Source organism: Phyllostomus discolor, chromosome 1, assembly GCF_004126475.2.
Source record: "Phyllostomus discolor isolate MPI-MPIP mPhyDis1 chromosome 1, mPhyDis1.pri.v3, whole genome shotgun sequence".
NCBI lineage: Eukaryota > Metazoa > Chordata > Mammalia > Chiroptera > Phyllostomidae > Phyllostomus > Phyllostomus discolor.
In genome coordinates this window covers 53,010,634-53,022,908 of record NC_040903.2, presented here as the reverse complement: position 1 = coordinate 53,022,908, position 12,275 = coordinate 53,010,634, and the positions used below count along the sequence as shown (strand labels likewise).

The 12,275-nt window shown below is 36.8% G+C and overlaps 1 protein-coding gene across 3 annotated transcripts in view; it reads right to left on the bottom strand.

Annotated features, from left to right (window-relative positions):
* Positions 1–12,275, bottom strand: part of MPP7 (membrane palmitoylated protein 7) — a 246,052-nt gene that overhangs the window by 76,101 nt on the left and 157,676 nt on the right. For all 3 annotated transcript variants that reach the window (XM_028507783.2, XM_036022593.1, XM_028507784.2), the window contains exons 7-11: positions 5,954–6,035; positions 5,323–5,408; positions 2,119–2,193; positions 1,719–1,915; positions 1,219–1,283 (exon numbers count right to left, since the gene is read on the bottom strand). In XM_028507783.2, coding sequence (XP_028363584.1) covers positions 1,219–1,283; positions 1,719–1,915; positions 2,119–2,193; positions 5,323–5,408; positions 5,954–6,035 — 505 coding nt within the window. The remainder of the gene's footprint in view (positions 1–1,218; positions 1,284–1,718; positions 1,916–2,118; positions 2,194–5,322; positions 5,409–5,953; positions 6,036–12,275) is intronic.

The following is a 12,275-nucleotide window of genomic DNA, read 5'->3' as shown; positions in this document are numbered from 1 at the left end:
ACACTCAAACAAATTTGTGTATGGGTTCAGAGTTAAGGAAAGTCACATTTATTTCATCTTCAGGTTATACATATTTTATCTCACGTGTACCAAATATATTAGAAGTGTGCAGACCCCAAATTTAAACTCCCTCACACTGCAAGTCAGACCGATGCCTCACAGGTCCTTTCAACTGGGCAGATACCAGTGAAAATTCATCACACGTTAAAGTGCAGCCTTATGGTTAAACTTGAAGTTTTCTGATGTCACAATACTTGTGGCACTCTACAAGTTTTTTTTTTTCCCTTCTGCCCAGACTTAGCAGAGCAAGAACAAGCAGGCTTTTGAATCAGTGCTGCACTTGAAGTATTTGCTTGCTTGGGAGATTTATACCGACTGTAGTTTGGCTCTCTTATGATGTAATTCCTGGGCTATAAGCTTCTACGAACTGACAGAAATAACAGGAGATGTGAAAAATTTAACAATACTAAAAACAGATGTTGGCGTAAAATTCTAGTACCATTTACTTGCCCATTTTGCCTTTTAATGTATAATTTGAATGCTGAAAACAAAGTGTTTTTTTAACTCTTAAAATACATAGAACCATGAAACATTCAGAAGACATGAAGCAGGAAATTTATGGGATGGGGACTTAAAGAGACATGGGTTATAAATGGAAGCTGAGAGAAAGGTGTGTTGATAGGAAAAAAAATTCAACTAAATCTACACTATCTTTTTCAGTAATCCTATATCTTTTTTTTTCTTACCTTTATTTTCTGTTAATCTAGTCTGATAATAACTCCAAACAGACAAGTTAAAGGTCAAAGTTACTATGATTTCTGGATAAGCAAGTAACTCAGAGGAAGAACAATTCATTGTTCTTAGGCACAATTGCTTTTGTGTCCAAGAATGTGGTGAATTTTTCCCCTTAATCTTTACCAAGAAATATCTCACCCAAACTGCCTCACTCTGGAGAAATAAAATACCTAAATTCAGAAATCAAAGAGAACAGTAGTTATTAGTTCTTTTCTTAAAGAGTCATGAGTTTATTATAAATAACTCCTAAACTTCTTTCATCAAAAGATCCACTTAAATTTTGAATTTTGTGGTTCCTGTGTAATAATGATCCAAAATCTCTCACAAGGCAATATGACCTGTTATTCTACCACAAATACCTGCTTTAATAATCAAAAATAAACACCAAGATGAGGCACTCTGCATTCTCATTAACAAACTTACATGATTTCCTGTTGGAAAGTTTCAGGGGCTGAGCTGTTATTTCTGGTCGTCTCAGAGCCAATCTCCTGGGGGAAAAGGTCAATATGCCTATCAATTTTCAGTGCAGACCCAAGATTAATATAAAACCAAAATATTAAAAGTCTTGAGAAAAAGCTGGAAAGTTATTCAAATTAAGAAATAAATCCTCTACTTCAAAATTTTTCTGAATTATCTCTACCCAAAAATCACTCTTCCTTTTTGCCATCTTTCACATCAATACAGTTTTAGATACTAATGTGCTGTTTTCAACTTGTTTCATAACAAAAACCACATATGACCTGGTACTGTCATATTATTTTTGATTATTATTCCCAGTTGAAAACAGAAATCCAAACCTGAGGGATAAAGGATGCTAAGGCAAGGTTTGGGTGCTTATTTTATCGCCACTAGGCTGGAGTGGTATTTTGCAGAGAACAAAAGGTCAGCTGCAGAAAGGCCATCGTTCTGTGCCAAGAGCTCACCTTTCCTGGAAGTGCTTTGAAGGAATCAAGCCTGCCCTGGGATTGGCGTCACCTTCATGCTTCGCCTGCCACCAGGTTGCATCATCTTGGCTCATAATCTGGAGAATGTCTCCCTTTTTGAAAGAAAGCCCGGCTTCCTTACAGGGAATTGCTTTATCCTCATTAGGGTCATAGTCAAAGAGGGCTTTGATAAACATCTATAGAAAAATTTTATTTAAAATGAATAAGTGTCAAATATATAAAATGGCCAAGGTTCTTCTAACTTTGATTTAAGAACTTCTTAAAAGTGGAATATTAAAATGAACCTGCCATGACAAAGAGGATAGATATTAGATGAAAAAACGCTAGTCCCCAACTGCCCCCCACCACCAGCAAAATAAAATTTTAAGGTAATGATTACCTTGCCTTCTTTAGATGGTGTCTCCTCTTTGATACTGGGTATGATCTTAAATGTAATTGCTCCCTGAGACTGAGCCTGATCTCAGAGGAAAGAAAGAGTTATAAGAAAACTTCTACAGCCAAGGAGAAAGAAGATAAAACAGGTAGAAAACTAAATGCATCAGGAAATTTACAAGCTTGGGGTTTCTACTCTTAAGATACATCAAACTGAGAAAACTATTTTTTAGAAATTCCTGTAACATGAGAAAGCACTGAAATTTGTCAAATAAGTTAAAAAACATCAACCACTAAATCCACTTTTACCTCCTGTGCACTTTTAAAATGCCGATGAATATATTACCATCCATGTCGAGTTACTTATGCACAGTGCCTTAAACAGACAATAGTAAATGTGAAGAACAGATAAGGTACAACACTGGAGTATCAGCATCTATGTTTTTAGAAACTAAAATAGCTATACTGTCAGTAATGCAGTTGTAACTATATAATTCAATTAGTTGCAATGCTCCGCAGAAAAACAAGAACATTCATCTCTATTATATTCTGTTAGTGAATAAAATACCAAATATAATAGATTAACTAAAAGGTGAAAATATTGAATATTGATTCAAATTTAATTAAAACAAGCAATAATACCCACAAGTCTTTGCTGACTCTCAGACAAGAGCATGTCTCCCTTTAATGTCATTCTCTCTCTCTCTCCCTTTTCAGCATTTATCATAATCATATCTAAATAATTATTTATACAATTATGTCTTAATATCTATTATCTCTTCTAACTGTAAACTCCATAAAAGTGGTAACTATCTGGCACATATCTAAGAGGCATGAGGAAGGGAAGAAAAGAGGAAAGCAAGGAGACCAGCAGATAGGGAAGGAAGGAGGCAGGGAAGGAGAGAGAAAGGGGAGAATGGTTAGATCCCTCTGAGGCTCACTATCAATATGTGCTGGTACACCAGGACTCTGTTTTATAAAAAAAGCTTTGATTTGTTTTGTTTGCCAATTTTCATGGTATAAATACTCCCACCGTAGCCAATTTCAGTGTATAGGGTGAAGCCACTGAAAGCCACGCTGGGGAGAGTTGCATAGGATCAGCTCTTGTAAACCAGAGGAGGAGCTCCAGCACAGCACAGAGGCTCAAGGAAAGTGGGGTTTTAACTGTATAAATATTAGAATTTTATAAAAGAGTGATTTCAAAATGGTGATATTGTTGTTCTGCTTATCATAAAAGTAATTCACAAATCTTTTTTCATCCTCACTCAAGGATATGTTTTTATTGCTTCTAGACAGGAAGGGAGAAAAAGAAATGTCAATTGGTTCCCTCCCATATGCACCCCAACCCGGGACTGACTGAACTTCAAAACTAAGTATGTGCCCTGAGTAGGAATTGAACCCGCAACGTTTTTGGTGTACAGGAGGATGCTCCAATCAACTGAACCACCCAACCAGGGCATAATTCACAAATCTTATTAAGAATTCATACAATACTGAGTTGTATAGATAGAGAAAAAGTACAAGTCTTCTCTATAATTCCTCCCCATTCTTCTAGTGTGTGTGTGTGTGTGTGTGTGTGTGTGTGTGTGTGTTTTAATGTATGTAAAGTCCTTAGAATGCCACTTAGGGTTCAATCAATATAAGCAATTAGAATACCACCACTATTAAGTCATATAGGTCTATCAGCCATTCTGACTGCCTCAAAGTAATCCATCATATAGATAAATGATTGATTACTCAATCAATGTAATCTTCACAGTTTCTAAATATTTTGAAATATTTATGAAATGTAAACATTTGAAATGTTTATGTACATTTACATTAGTTCCTTAGGGTTAATTTCCAACAACTGCATTTCTTGAATAAAGGCTATGCAAATTTTAAAATTTGATAGTTTTGGATAGCCACCTGAAAGGGTTCTATTAATTTATCCTACTACTAAAAGCAAATAAACATATCCATTTCCCTATAACCTGGAGAACTCTAGGATTATCAAGCTTTTAAGTCCCCCACGAATCCAGTATTTTTCAGGCATCATGTTTCCTTTTGTAAATTACCTGTGTACATGCTTTGCCAATTTTACTGTATACATTTTTTCTTATTTTTATGCATTCTCCATATATTAAAGTATTAGCCTTCTATCATATATATTGAAAAATTTTTCCTACCATCTCATTTTTCTTTTAAAATTTTCATATATCTTTTTCTATACAGAAATTTTTCAATTCTATAATCACAGCATTTTTTTCTTAGTTGAATTTTCCATCATTCAAGTCTTTCTCTACTTTTTGAGATTTTTTAAACTTAAATATTTAATTTCTTGAGATTTACTTATTTTTAATTTTTCTAAAAATTGATTTGAGAGAGAGAGGAAGAGAGGAAGAGAGGAAGAGAAACATCAACTTGTTGTTCCACTTACTTAAGCATTCATCAGTTGCTTCTTGTATGTGCCCTACTGCAGAACAAACCCACAACCTTGGCACACTGAGACAACACTCTAACCAACTGAGGTACCAGGCCAGGGCTGGGTTTTTTTTGTGTGTGTGTGGTATAAAATAGGGACCAACTTTATTTTTTCTAACTGAATCATCAATTAATCCAGTACCATTTACAAAATTTCATTGTTTTCCCACTAATATAAAATGCCAACATAATCACATATTAAATGTGCATACATACTGAGGTCTGTTTTGGAATACTAAACTTTCTTTTTATTTTGGTAGGTTTCTAATATATTCTCATGTGTAACAGGGACAGTGTCCCTTTACTTTATCCTTAGAAATGAACTTGAGATTAATGTTGTCAAAGCCTAATATAATTTAATTCTGTTTTAGATTTCATAAGACATCTAAATTAGTTTTACTAGTTTGTATACTTAGAAAGCATAGCGTATAGTCTGGCTATGTTGATGAGAGAAACAGAAAGCTAAATGTATCACCAAAAACAGAGTAGTTAGCATATATGAAGTACCTATTTGGGTCAGGCCCTGTAATAAATTCTTTAGCTTGTTTAATCCTTATTCTAATTTTGGAAATTAAAGCACTGAAGTAATAAAAACTAAGGTATTTTCCAAAGGTGCATAAGGATTACATGATAGAAATGGGATTCAAACCTTAGACAGCCAAATCAAATCCCGTACTCATAACCAAGTGGGAAATATAGTGATTCAATTTTGTTTTCATTGCAAATTTAAAATAAAATTTCAGCTTACCAAAATCTGAATTATTTCCTCAGGCTTTTTATCTTCCACTGGTATTCCATTCACTTCCCTAAGTTCATCACCAACATGAATCAGACCTAAGTAACAACAAATTCAGTAAATCAGCAGTGATACCTACAAAAGAAACTACAATTTGCAATTGTGTCCACACTTAAAGCATTGCTTCCCTTAAAATATCTGAGGACTGGAAAGACCTTCATGCTTCTCCAGTTTCAGATTCCATGTCTCTACATATCAATGAATCAAAGACTACAACATCATAATGCTGGCAAGGAAATGACAATAGCATCTTGCTCTGTGTCTAGAAATGTACATTATCTTCATCTTATAAAACAATTATTACTTTTTTTGAAAGGTGCATGCTTCTAGTAGTGCCTTTTAAGTCAGAAACACTGAACCGAGTCTTAGGGTAACCTTGGAAGCCCATGTAGACTAAGAGAGTAGAGAGAGATTTCTCATTTATTAAAATAGATTCCCATATATCAACACAAAGAAAAATCTCCTATTTCTTGTTTTGTTGTATTATAAAAAAAGATTATTATACTGTTAGTTATATATTGAAAATATTACACATAAAATGCAATATTACTTGTCTATATTCAATTAACATTTAAACCCTTACCGCTTCTGTCTGCAGCCCCTCCTCTCATGATTCTAGCCACCACAATGGCCCCGGTCTGCTCATCTTTCTTAATGGTGGCTCCCTTTTAAGAAAAACAAAAATATTGTAGGTAAATGTGTGTACTGGGTGGTACAACGAAGAAGGAAGACATAAGGAGATTTATTAGGAAAAAGTGAAAACAACAACTACATAAAAATAAAAGGAGTGAGGCTGGAGAAATAGACATCATACCCATGTGCCTTACAAATGCTCACTACTATATACAGAATTTTCTACCATACATATCATCTAAGGTTTTCAGCAAAATTGAAAGATCTTCTTCAACACTATGGAAAGTATGAGTATTTTCTTTCCATTATAATACCTTGTATTTAAATACTATTTATTTTTACTCTATTAAAGCATTTCCTCATTTCATTTCATTTTTAAAATACTCCACAAATCCCTGACCAGATTATTCAAGTTAATTGGAGCATCACCTCATACACTAAAAAGGTTGCAGGTTCAATCCCCAAGTAGGGCACATACCTTGGTTGCTGGTTCAATTCCCAGTTGGGGCACATATAGGAAGCAACAGATCAATGTTTCTCTCATATCAATGTCTCTCTCTCTCTCTGTCTCTCTCTTTCCTTCCCTTCCACTCCCTCCCTCTCTAGAATCAATAAAAATGTATCCTCAACTGAGGATTTTAAAAATACCTCAAAAAGAAGGTAGGCTATATAGAGGGAAGACAAAGTGAATAGAAAAAGATTATATAAACTATAAAACTCAGGTCATCTCACTTTTAGTTCAGTGGTCCTTCTATTCCACTATTCCAGTAGATGAACTCAGTGATAATAATAACTAAAACAATTAAAACTCCAAAGTTCATTTTTCTTACTCAAGGCTAATATAAACTAATGGAAGAAAGAACTTTTAGTCCAGAGTTTTATGTACTAGGATTGTTCCTAGTACAAACAGAGCTAACATTTTGGCATAAGAATAGGAAACAATTTCAAAAAGAATCCAGGAATTCTTCATTTATGGATGTCAGAAGCAGATCAACTGAATGTGGCTTTGTAAGAACATCAGGCACAAATGGTTACTTTGAACACCTTTTCCTGACTTTCCCTTCCAAGAAACTGGCACCGGTTCAGAAGAGCCATTCTGCATTGCATCACAGGGCTAACGGTGCACATTAGGTGGTGACAGAATTCACCTTGAAAAAGAAAGTGGGATTTTTCTCAAGTGTGTCAATAAACACACTTATATTACTAAAAAAAATAGGTATGTAAACAAAATTAAAAATCCATCTGTAATAAGTGTATTTTCTAAATGACAGCTACCATAGACACATCTCCTAATGGCAAAAATCAAATAATAGAGTGATAGAATGATTTTGTGACTTTTTTCATCACTTATACATGCATTCAAGCCAAAGACTTAAATGAGCATCTCTCCACGGTCATAAAACTTAGACTTGCCAATAATTGGTAATATTCTTAATATAATTAGATTGGTCAGTCAGATCAACTTTCATTTCTTTTAACAAATGTATCTCAAACTTTTCTACCAAAGTAAGCCTAAGAGTCTACTAATCTAATTTAATACTATGTATCCATACTTTACAGATGAGAAATAGAATCTCAAATGGTTACAATTTGTCCAAAAATAGACAACCAGTGTGCAGTAAAGTCAGGACTTGTGTTAAGGCAAACTAATCAGAATTGCTATTCTTGATCTTAATTACCATTCATTCCATTCACTCTGGGGCAACCTACTCCAGTATTTGTACCACACCAGTTCCTAACCCTACTGGAATAAAAAGGAGGGTACTGGCTGACAGCAGGGTATGTATGAAAATATCAGGCCATTTAATTAGACAACCCAAATGTTACCTTACAAACCACCACTACCTTAAACTGGCCACCATATTCCCAGACTTGGAAAGAAGTTCAGACCTGCAACATGATTGCTTAGAAATTATTGACAAAGTTTATTCCAGCAGATCGTACCTATTGGACTAGCTGCTAACAGAACCTGACTGGGAATTATACACAGATGGGAGCAGCTTCATGGAAAATGGTCAACAATGAAGTACACAGTAGTCACCATAGACAAGGTAACAGAAGCCCAGGCCCTTGCCACAGGCACCTTGGTACAAAGAGCTAAACCCTCATCAGAGCCTTAGAATTATCCCAGGGAAGGAATGTTAACCTCTACACTGATTCTAAATCTGTCTTCATGGTAGTCCATGCCCGTGGGGCAATATGGAAACAAAGAGGGTTCTCAACGTCAGGGAATATGGATATCAAACACGAACCTTGAGGAATAAGGGTATCAAATACACAAAAGATAATTTTGAAATTTCTACAGGTAGTGAATCTACTGAACCAAGTTGCCATAATGCACTGCCCAAGACACCAGAAGGACGATTCCCAAACAAGCCAGGGAAACCAAACTGTCGGTAAAGCAGTAAACCAAGCTGCCAAGTGCCGCCACTTCTTGGGCCTTAATTCCCCACCTTAATTTAAAATTCCTTTTCAAAAAGGGACAGTATCTCCTAAAGCTAATTGACAGTGTTACCTTTTAGTTTATTATTACTTTTGACAACTACTATACTTTATGCCCATGCTAGCACTTATAACACCTTTGCATTTCCCAGATGGTGGCTTCCTCAGCAAACGTACCCCACTGTTGGGTGTGCCACCCAAAGCCCTGCTCAGGGTTAGATCATGGGGATCCTTAGTCTCTCCACTTTCTGATTTCACTACAAACCCTCTGCACTGCTAGGCATAGCCTTCACTAAATATCTGACTGCTTATGTACATACTAGGTCTCACTTTGGAAGCTCATATGCAACACTGCCTCTTGAAATATGCAGCCATCTACCAGCTTCGCGTATTCAGCAGTGCCATCCTCTAGACACTGTGTACGCTGCCTTCCAAAGACAGCAATCCTTCTCCCTCACATAGAGGCTTCACTCCATTTTTGACCCCCTTCTTCTTTCTTAATGGAAGGAAGTAGATAGTAGATAGAAGTAGATAGTAAGAATCTCTGGACCTGGGGATAGGTAAAACTATGCCCCTTCACAGCAGAAGATAACTACAGAAGATGTGACCTCCATCCATTTATCCTTGTAGGATTACAAGGGTCCAGAGTTTTCAAGGGGAGAATTATTACCGCACACAGTGAGGGAGCACCAGGGAGTCTCCCTCATTGGTCAAGATGGAGCAGGGGGGTTTTACACTGGGCGTGCCAAAAGCTAGAACAGTGAATGGACAGGGCCTGAGCACACCCAAAGCTAGAAAGGTGAGTAAACAGGACCCAAGCATGTAAAAGGCTGACCAGATAACTGGATAGAAAAAAAGCTTTCCCCTCCCTGTCCCTATAAGAATTACCGGCTTGAGCAGGAAGAGGGAATAGTCTTTGAGATGAGGAGTTGACAATTCTCCCAAGTTCTTACCTTTTGCATCAGCAACTGTATCACAAGTCTGGTTTTCACTGTGGCAGGAGGCCAAACCTGCATTTTGATTAGTTTTTGGTGACCCAGTTACCCTATATTTTTCTATAACATTTTGTTCATAATTTCATAAGTTCAGTACCCTTGTGGGATCTTGTCTCCAAGATGTAGGTCATCAATCCCTTCCCTGTTTATATATGTATGTGGTACTCCCACAACAAATAGTGAAAATGACTATGAGGCATCAAAAGCTACAAGAAGACTTTCAGCTGCCATCTGGGCCTGTTGAAACACTTGCTCTATGGGAAGCCAGACACCATGTAAAAATCATGACTACTGTTGTGCTTTCAGGAAGCCCAAGCCAGACTAGCCTGCAACTTCCCAACCATTCTACACAGGCATCAGTCATGGGAATGAAGGAGCCCTCAGATGATCCCAGTCTCAGCCACCATCTAACAGTACACACTCAGCTGAGCTGGCCAACCTCCAAAACTGTGATAGGCAACAATAAATGATTGTTTTAGCAATAAAATTTGTGCATGGTTTATGACAAGAACTATGACCATGGCAAATCTTTCTCCACTATGAGTTATACTGGTTTTCAACAAAGGACCATCAAATTTATTATACCTAAAGCAAATCCTCCTTTTGAATTATTCTGTGATTCAATGAAGCTGACAAATATTTATTGAGACCCTACTATGTGCCAGGCTCTGTTCTAAGGGCTTATAATGCAATGGTGGGAAAAAAAACCCACAAAGATTTCTGTCCTCTCATGGAAATTACATTCTACCAGAAGAAAAGAGGAATAAACAGAACATGAAATAATTACTGCATTTTGCCATATATAATGTGTACTCTTGCTCAAATTTTTGAGAGAAAAATAAGGGTGTGCATTATACATAGGTAGTATCAATTCCATAACTATATAAATGTTTTTAATTCTTTTATTTATGCTTATGCATTAAAAGTATAACTCAAGAATGCAATAATAATATCCATATGCAAAATAATACCCTGAAATGTGATAACTGGTTTTGTTCCTAAATATAAATAAATAAATGAAATAAAAAGTTAAAATAAATTTTTTTTCCTGAAAGTTTGGGCCCAAAACACAGGTACTCATTATACATTACAAAACACAGCATATTATAAAGTATGTTAGAGGGTAGTAAACACTATGGAAATGGGTCGGTTAGGGCAGGGTAAGAAAGACAGTGAGTGCCAGAGTAAATAGAGGGCAGACAGTTAAAAGACACAGACCTCACTGAGAAAGTGACATTTGAATAAGGACTGGAAGAAGCCCTGACTGGTGTGGCTCAGTGGATTGGGTGTCATCCCGCAAAACAAAAGGCTGCCGGTTAGATTCCCTGTCTGGCACATGCCTGGGTTCCAGGCCAGAACCCTGGGTTGGGGCAAGGTGTGCAAGAGGCATCCAGCCAGGGCTCAATTCAACCTATTTTAAAAGAAATTTCCCCAGTTCCATTTCCTAATATCTAACCTCTTCTTAGCACCTGCATAGCCCCACAGGCTCAGTATGACCATAAGGAAATTAGTCCTTTATATCCCCATTCATTCCCTTTTATTCTTGCTAACTGAATGTACAGTACTTCTAGCTACCTAAGTGAAGTAAGCCAGCTGGTGAAAGACAAATACTATATGATCTCACTTACAAGAGGAATCTAACATACAAAATAAACTAATGAACAAAATAGAACCACCAGCATGGAAAAATGAAACAGACTGAAAGTGACCAGAGAGGAGAGAGAAGGGGAATAATGTGGAAAGAAGGGAAAGGGACTAGTCAAAAAACATGTATGAATGACCCATGGACATGGACAACAGTGTGGGAATCAACTACAGGAGTGGCAGGGGGGAAGCAGGGGAGAGCAAAGGGGAAAACACTGGGACAACTGTAGTAGAATAACAATAAAAAATGATTAAAAAATAAAATAAATAAAATTTTCTTAAAATCCTCCTATGCTACTGTTGGCTTCCCCTCTCCTCTTGCCCTCTACATCCAAAAGTCCTATCAAATCTAACAAGTCACACCCTGTGACTTAGTGGGCCACACCCAGTATGGCTTAATTGCTTGGGATGTCTTCTGTAGACCAGAAGATCATAGGTTTGAGTCCCAGACAGGAAACTTGCCTGGGTTGCAAATTTGGTCCCTGGTTAGGGTGAGTGCAGGAGGCAATCAATCTGTTTCTCTCTCACATCGATGTTTCTCTCTCTCTCTTCCTCTCTTTCTCTCTCCCTCCCTCTCTCTCTCCCTCCCTTCTTCTCTCTCTAAAATCAGTGAGCATGTCCTTGGGTAGATTAAAAAAAAAACCAAAAACTAAAATGTCACCCTTGCCAATATGGTAGTTCAGATTCTCATTTTAAAGACCCTGTATTATATAATGTATGACAAAAGAGGATGACAGGTAAAGAATCACCACTTTGAAGTTTGGTTTAATTATTTCAGTTGTAACATGCTTATCAGCTAAATAAATGTGTAGTAACAAACTATGATAACACAGCTTTATTTTGTTTTGAAATTTTAAAAAAATTGTTGTTCAAGCAGGTTGCCTCCATTTCCCCCACACACCCATTTCCCTGGCTGTACCCACCCCCAACTCCCACCTTCAATTCTTCCCCACTTTGGCTTTGTCCATGGGTCCTTTATACACATTCCTTGATGACCCTTTCCCTTCTACCTCTTATTATGTCTCTCTACCCTCCCCTCTGGTTACTGTCAGATTGTCCTTTATTTCAAAGTCTCTGGTTACATTTTGTTTGCTTGTTTGTTTTGTTGATTAGGTTTTACTGATAGGTGAGATTATACAGTAATTGTATTCCATCACCTGGCTTACTTCACTTGGCATAATGCTCTCCAGT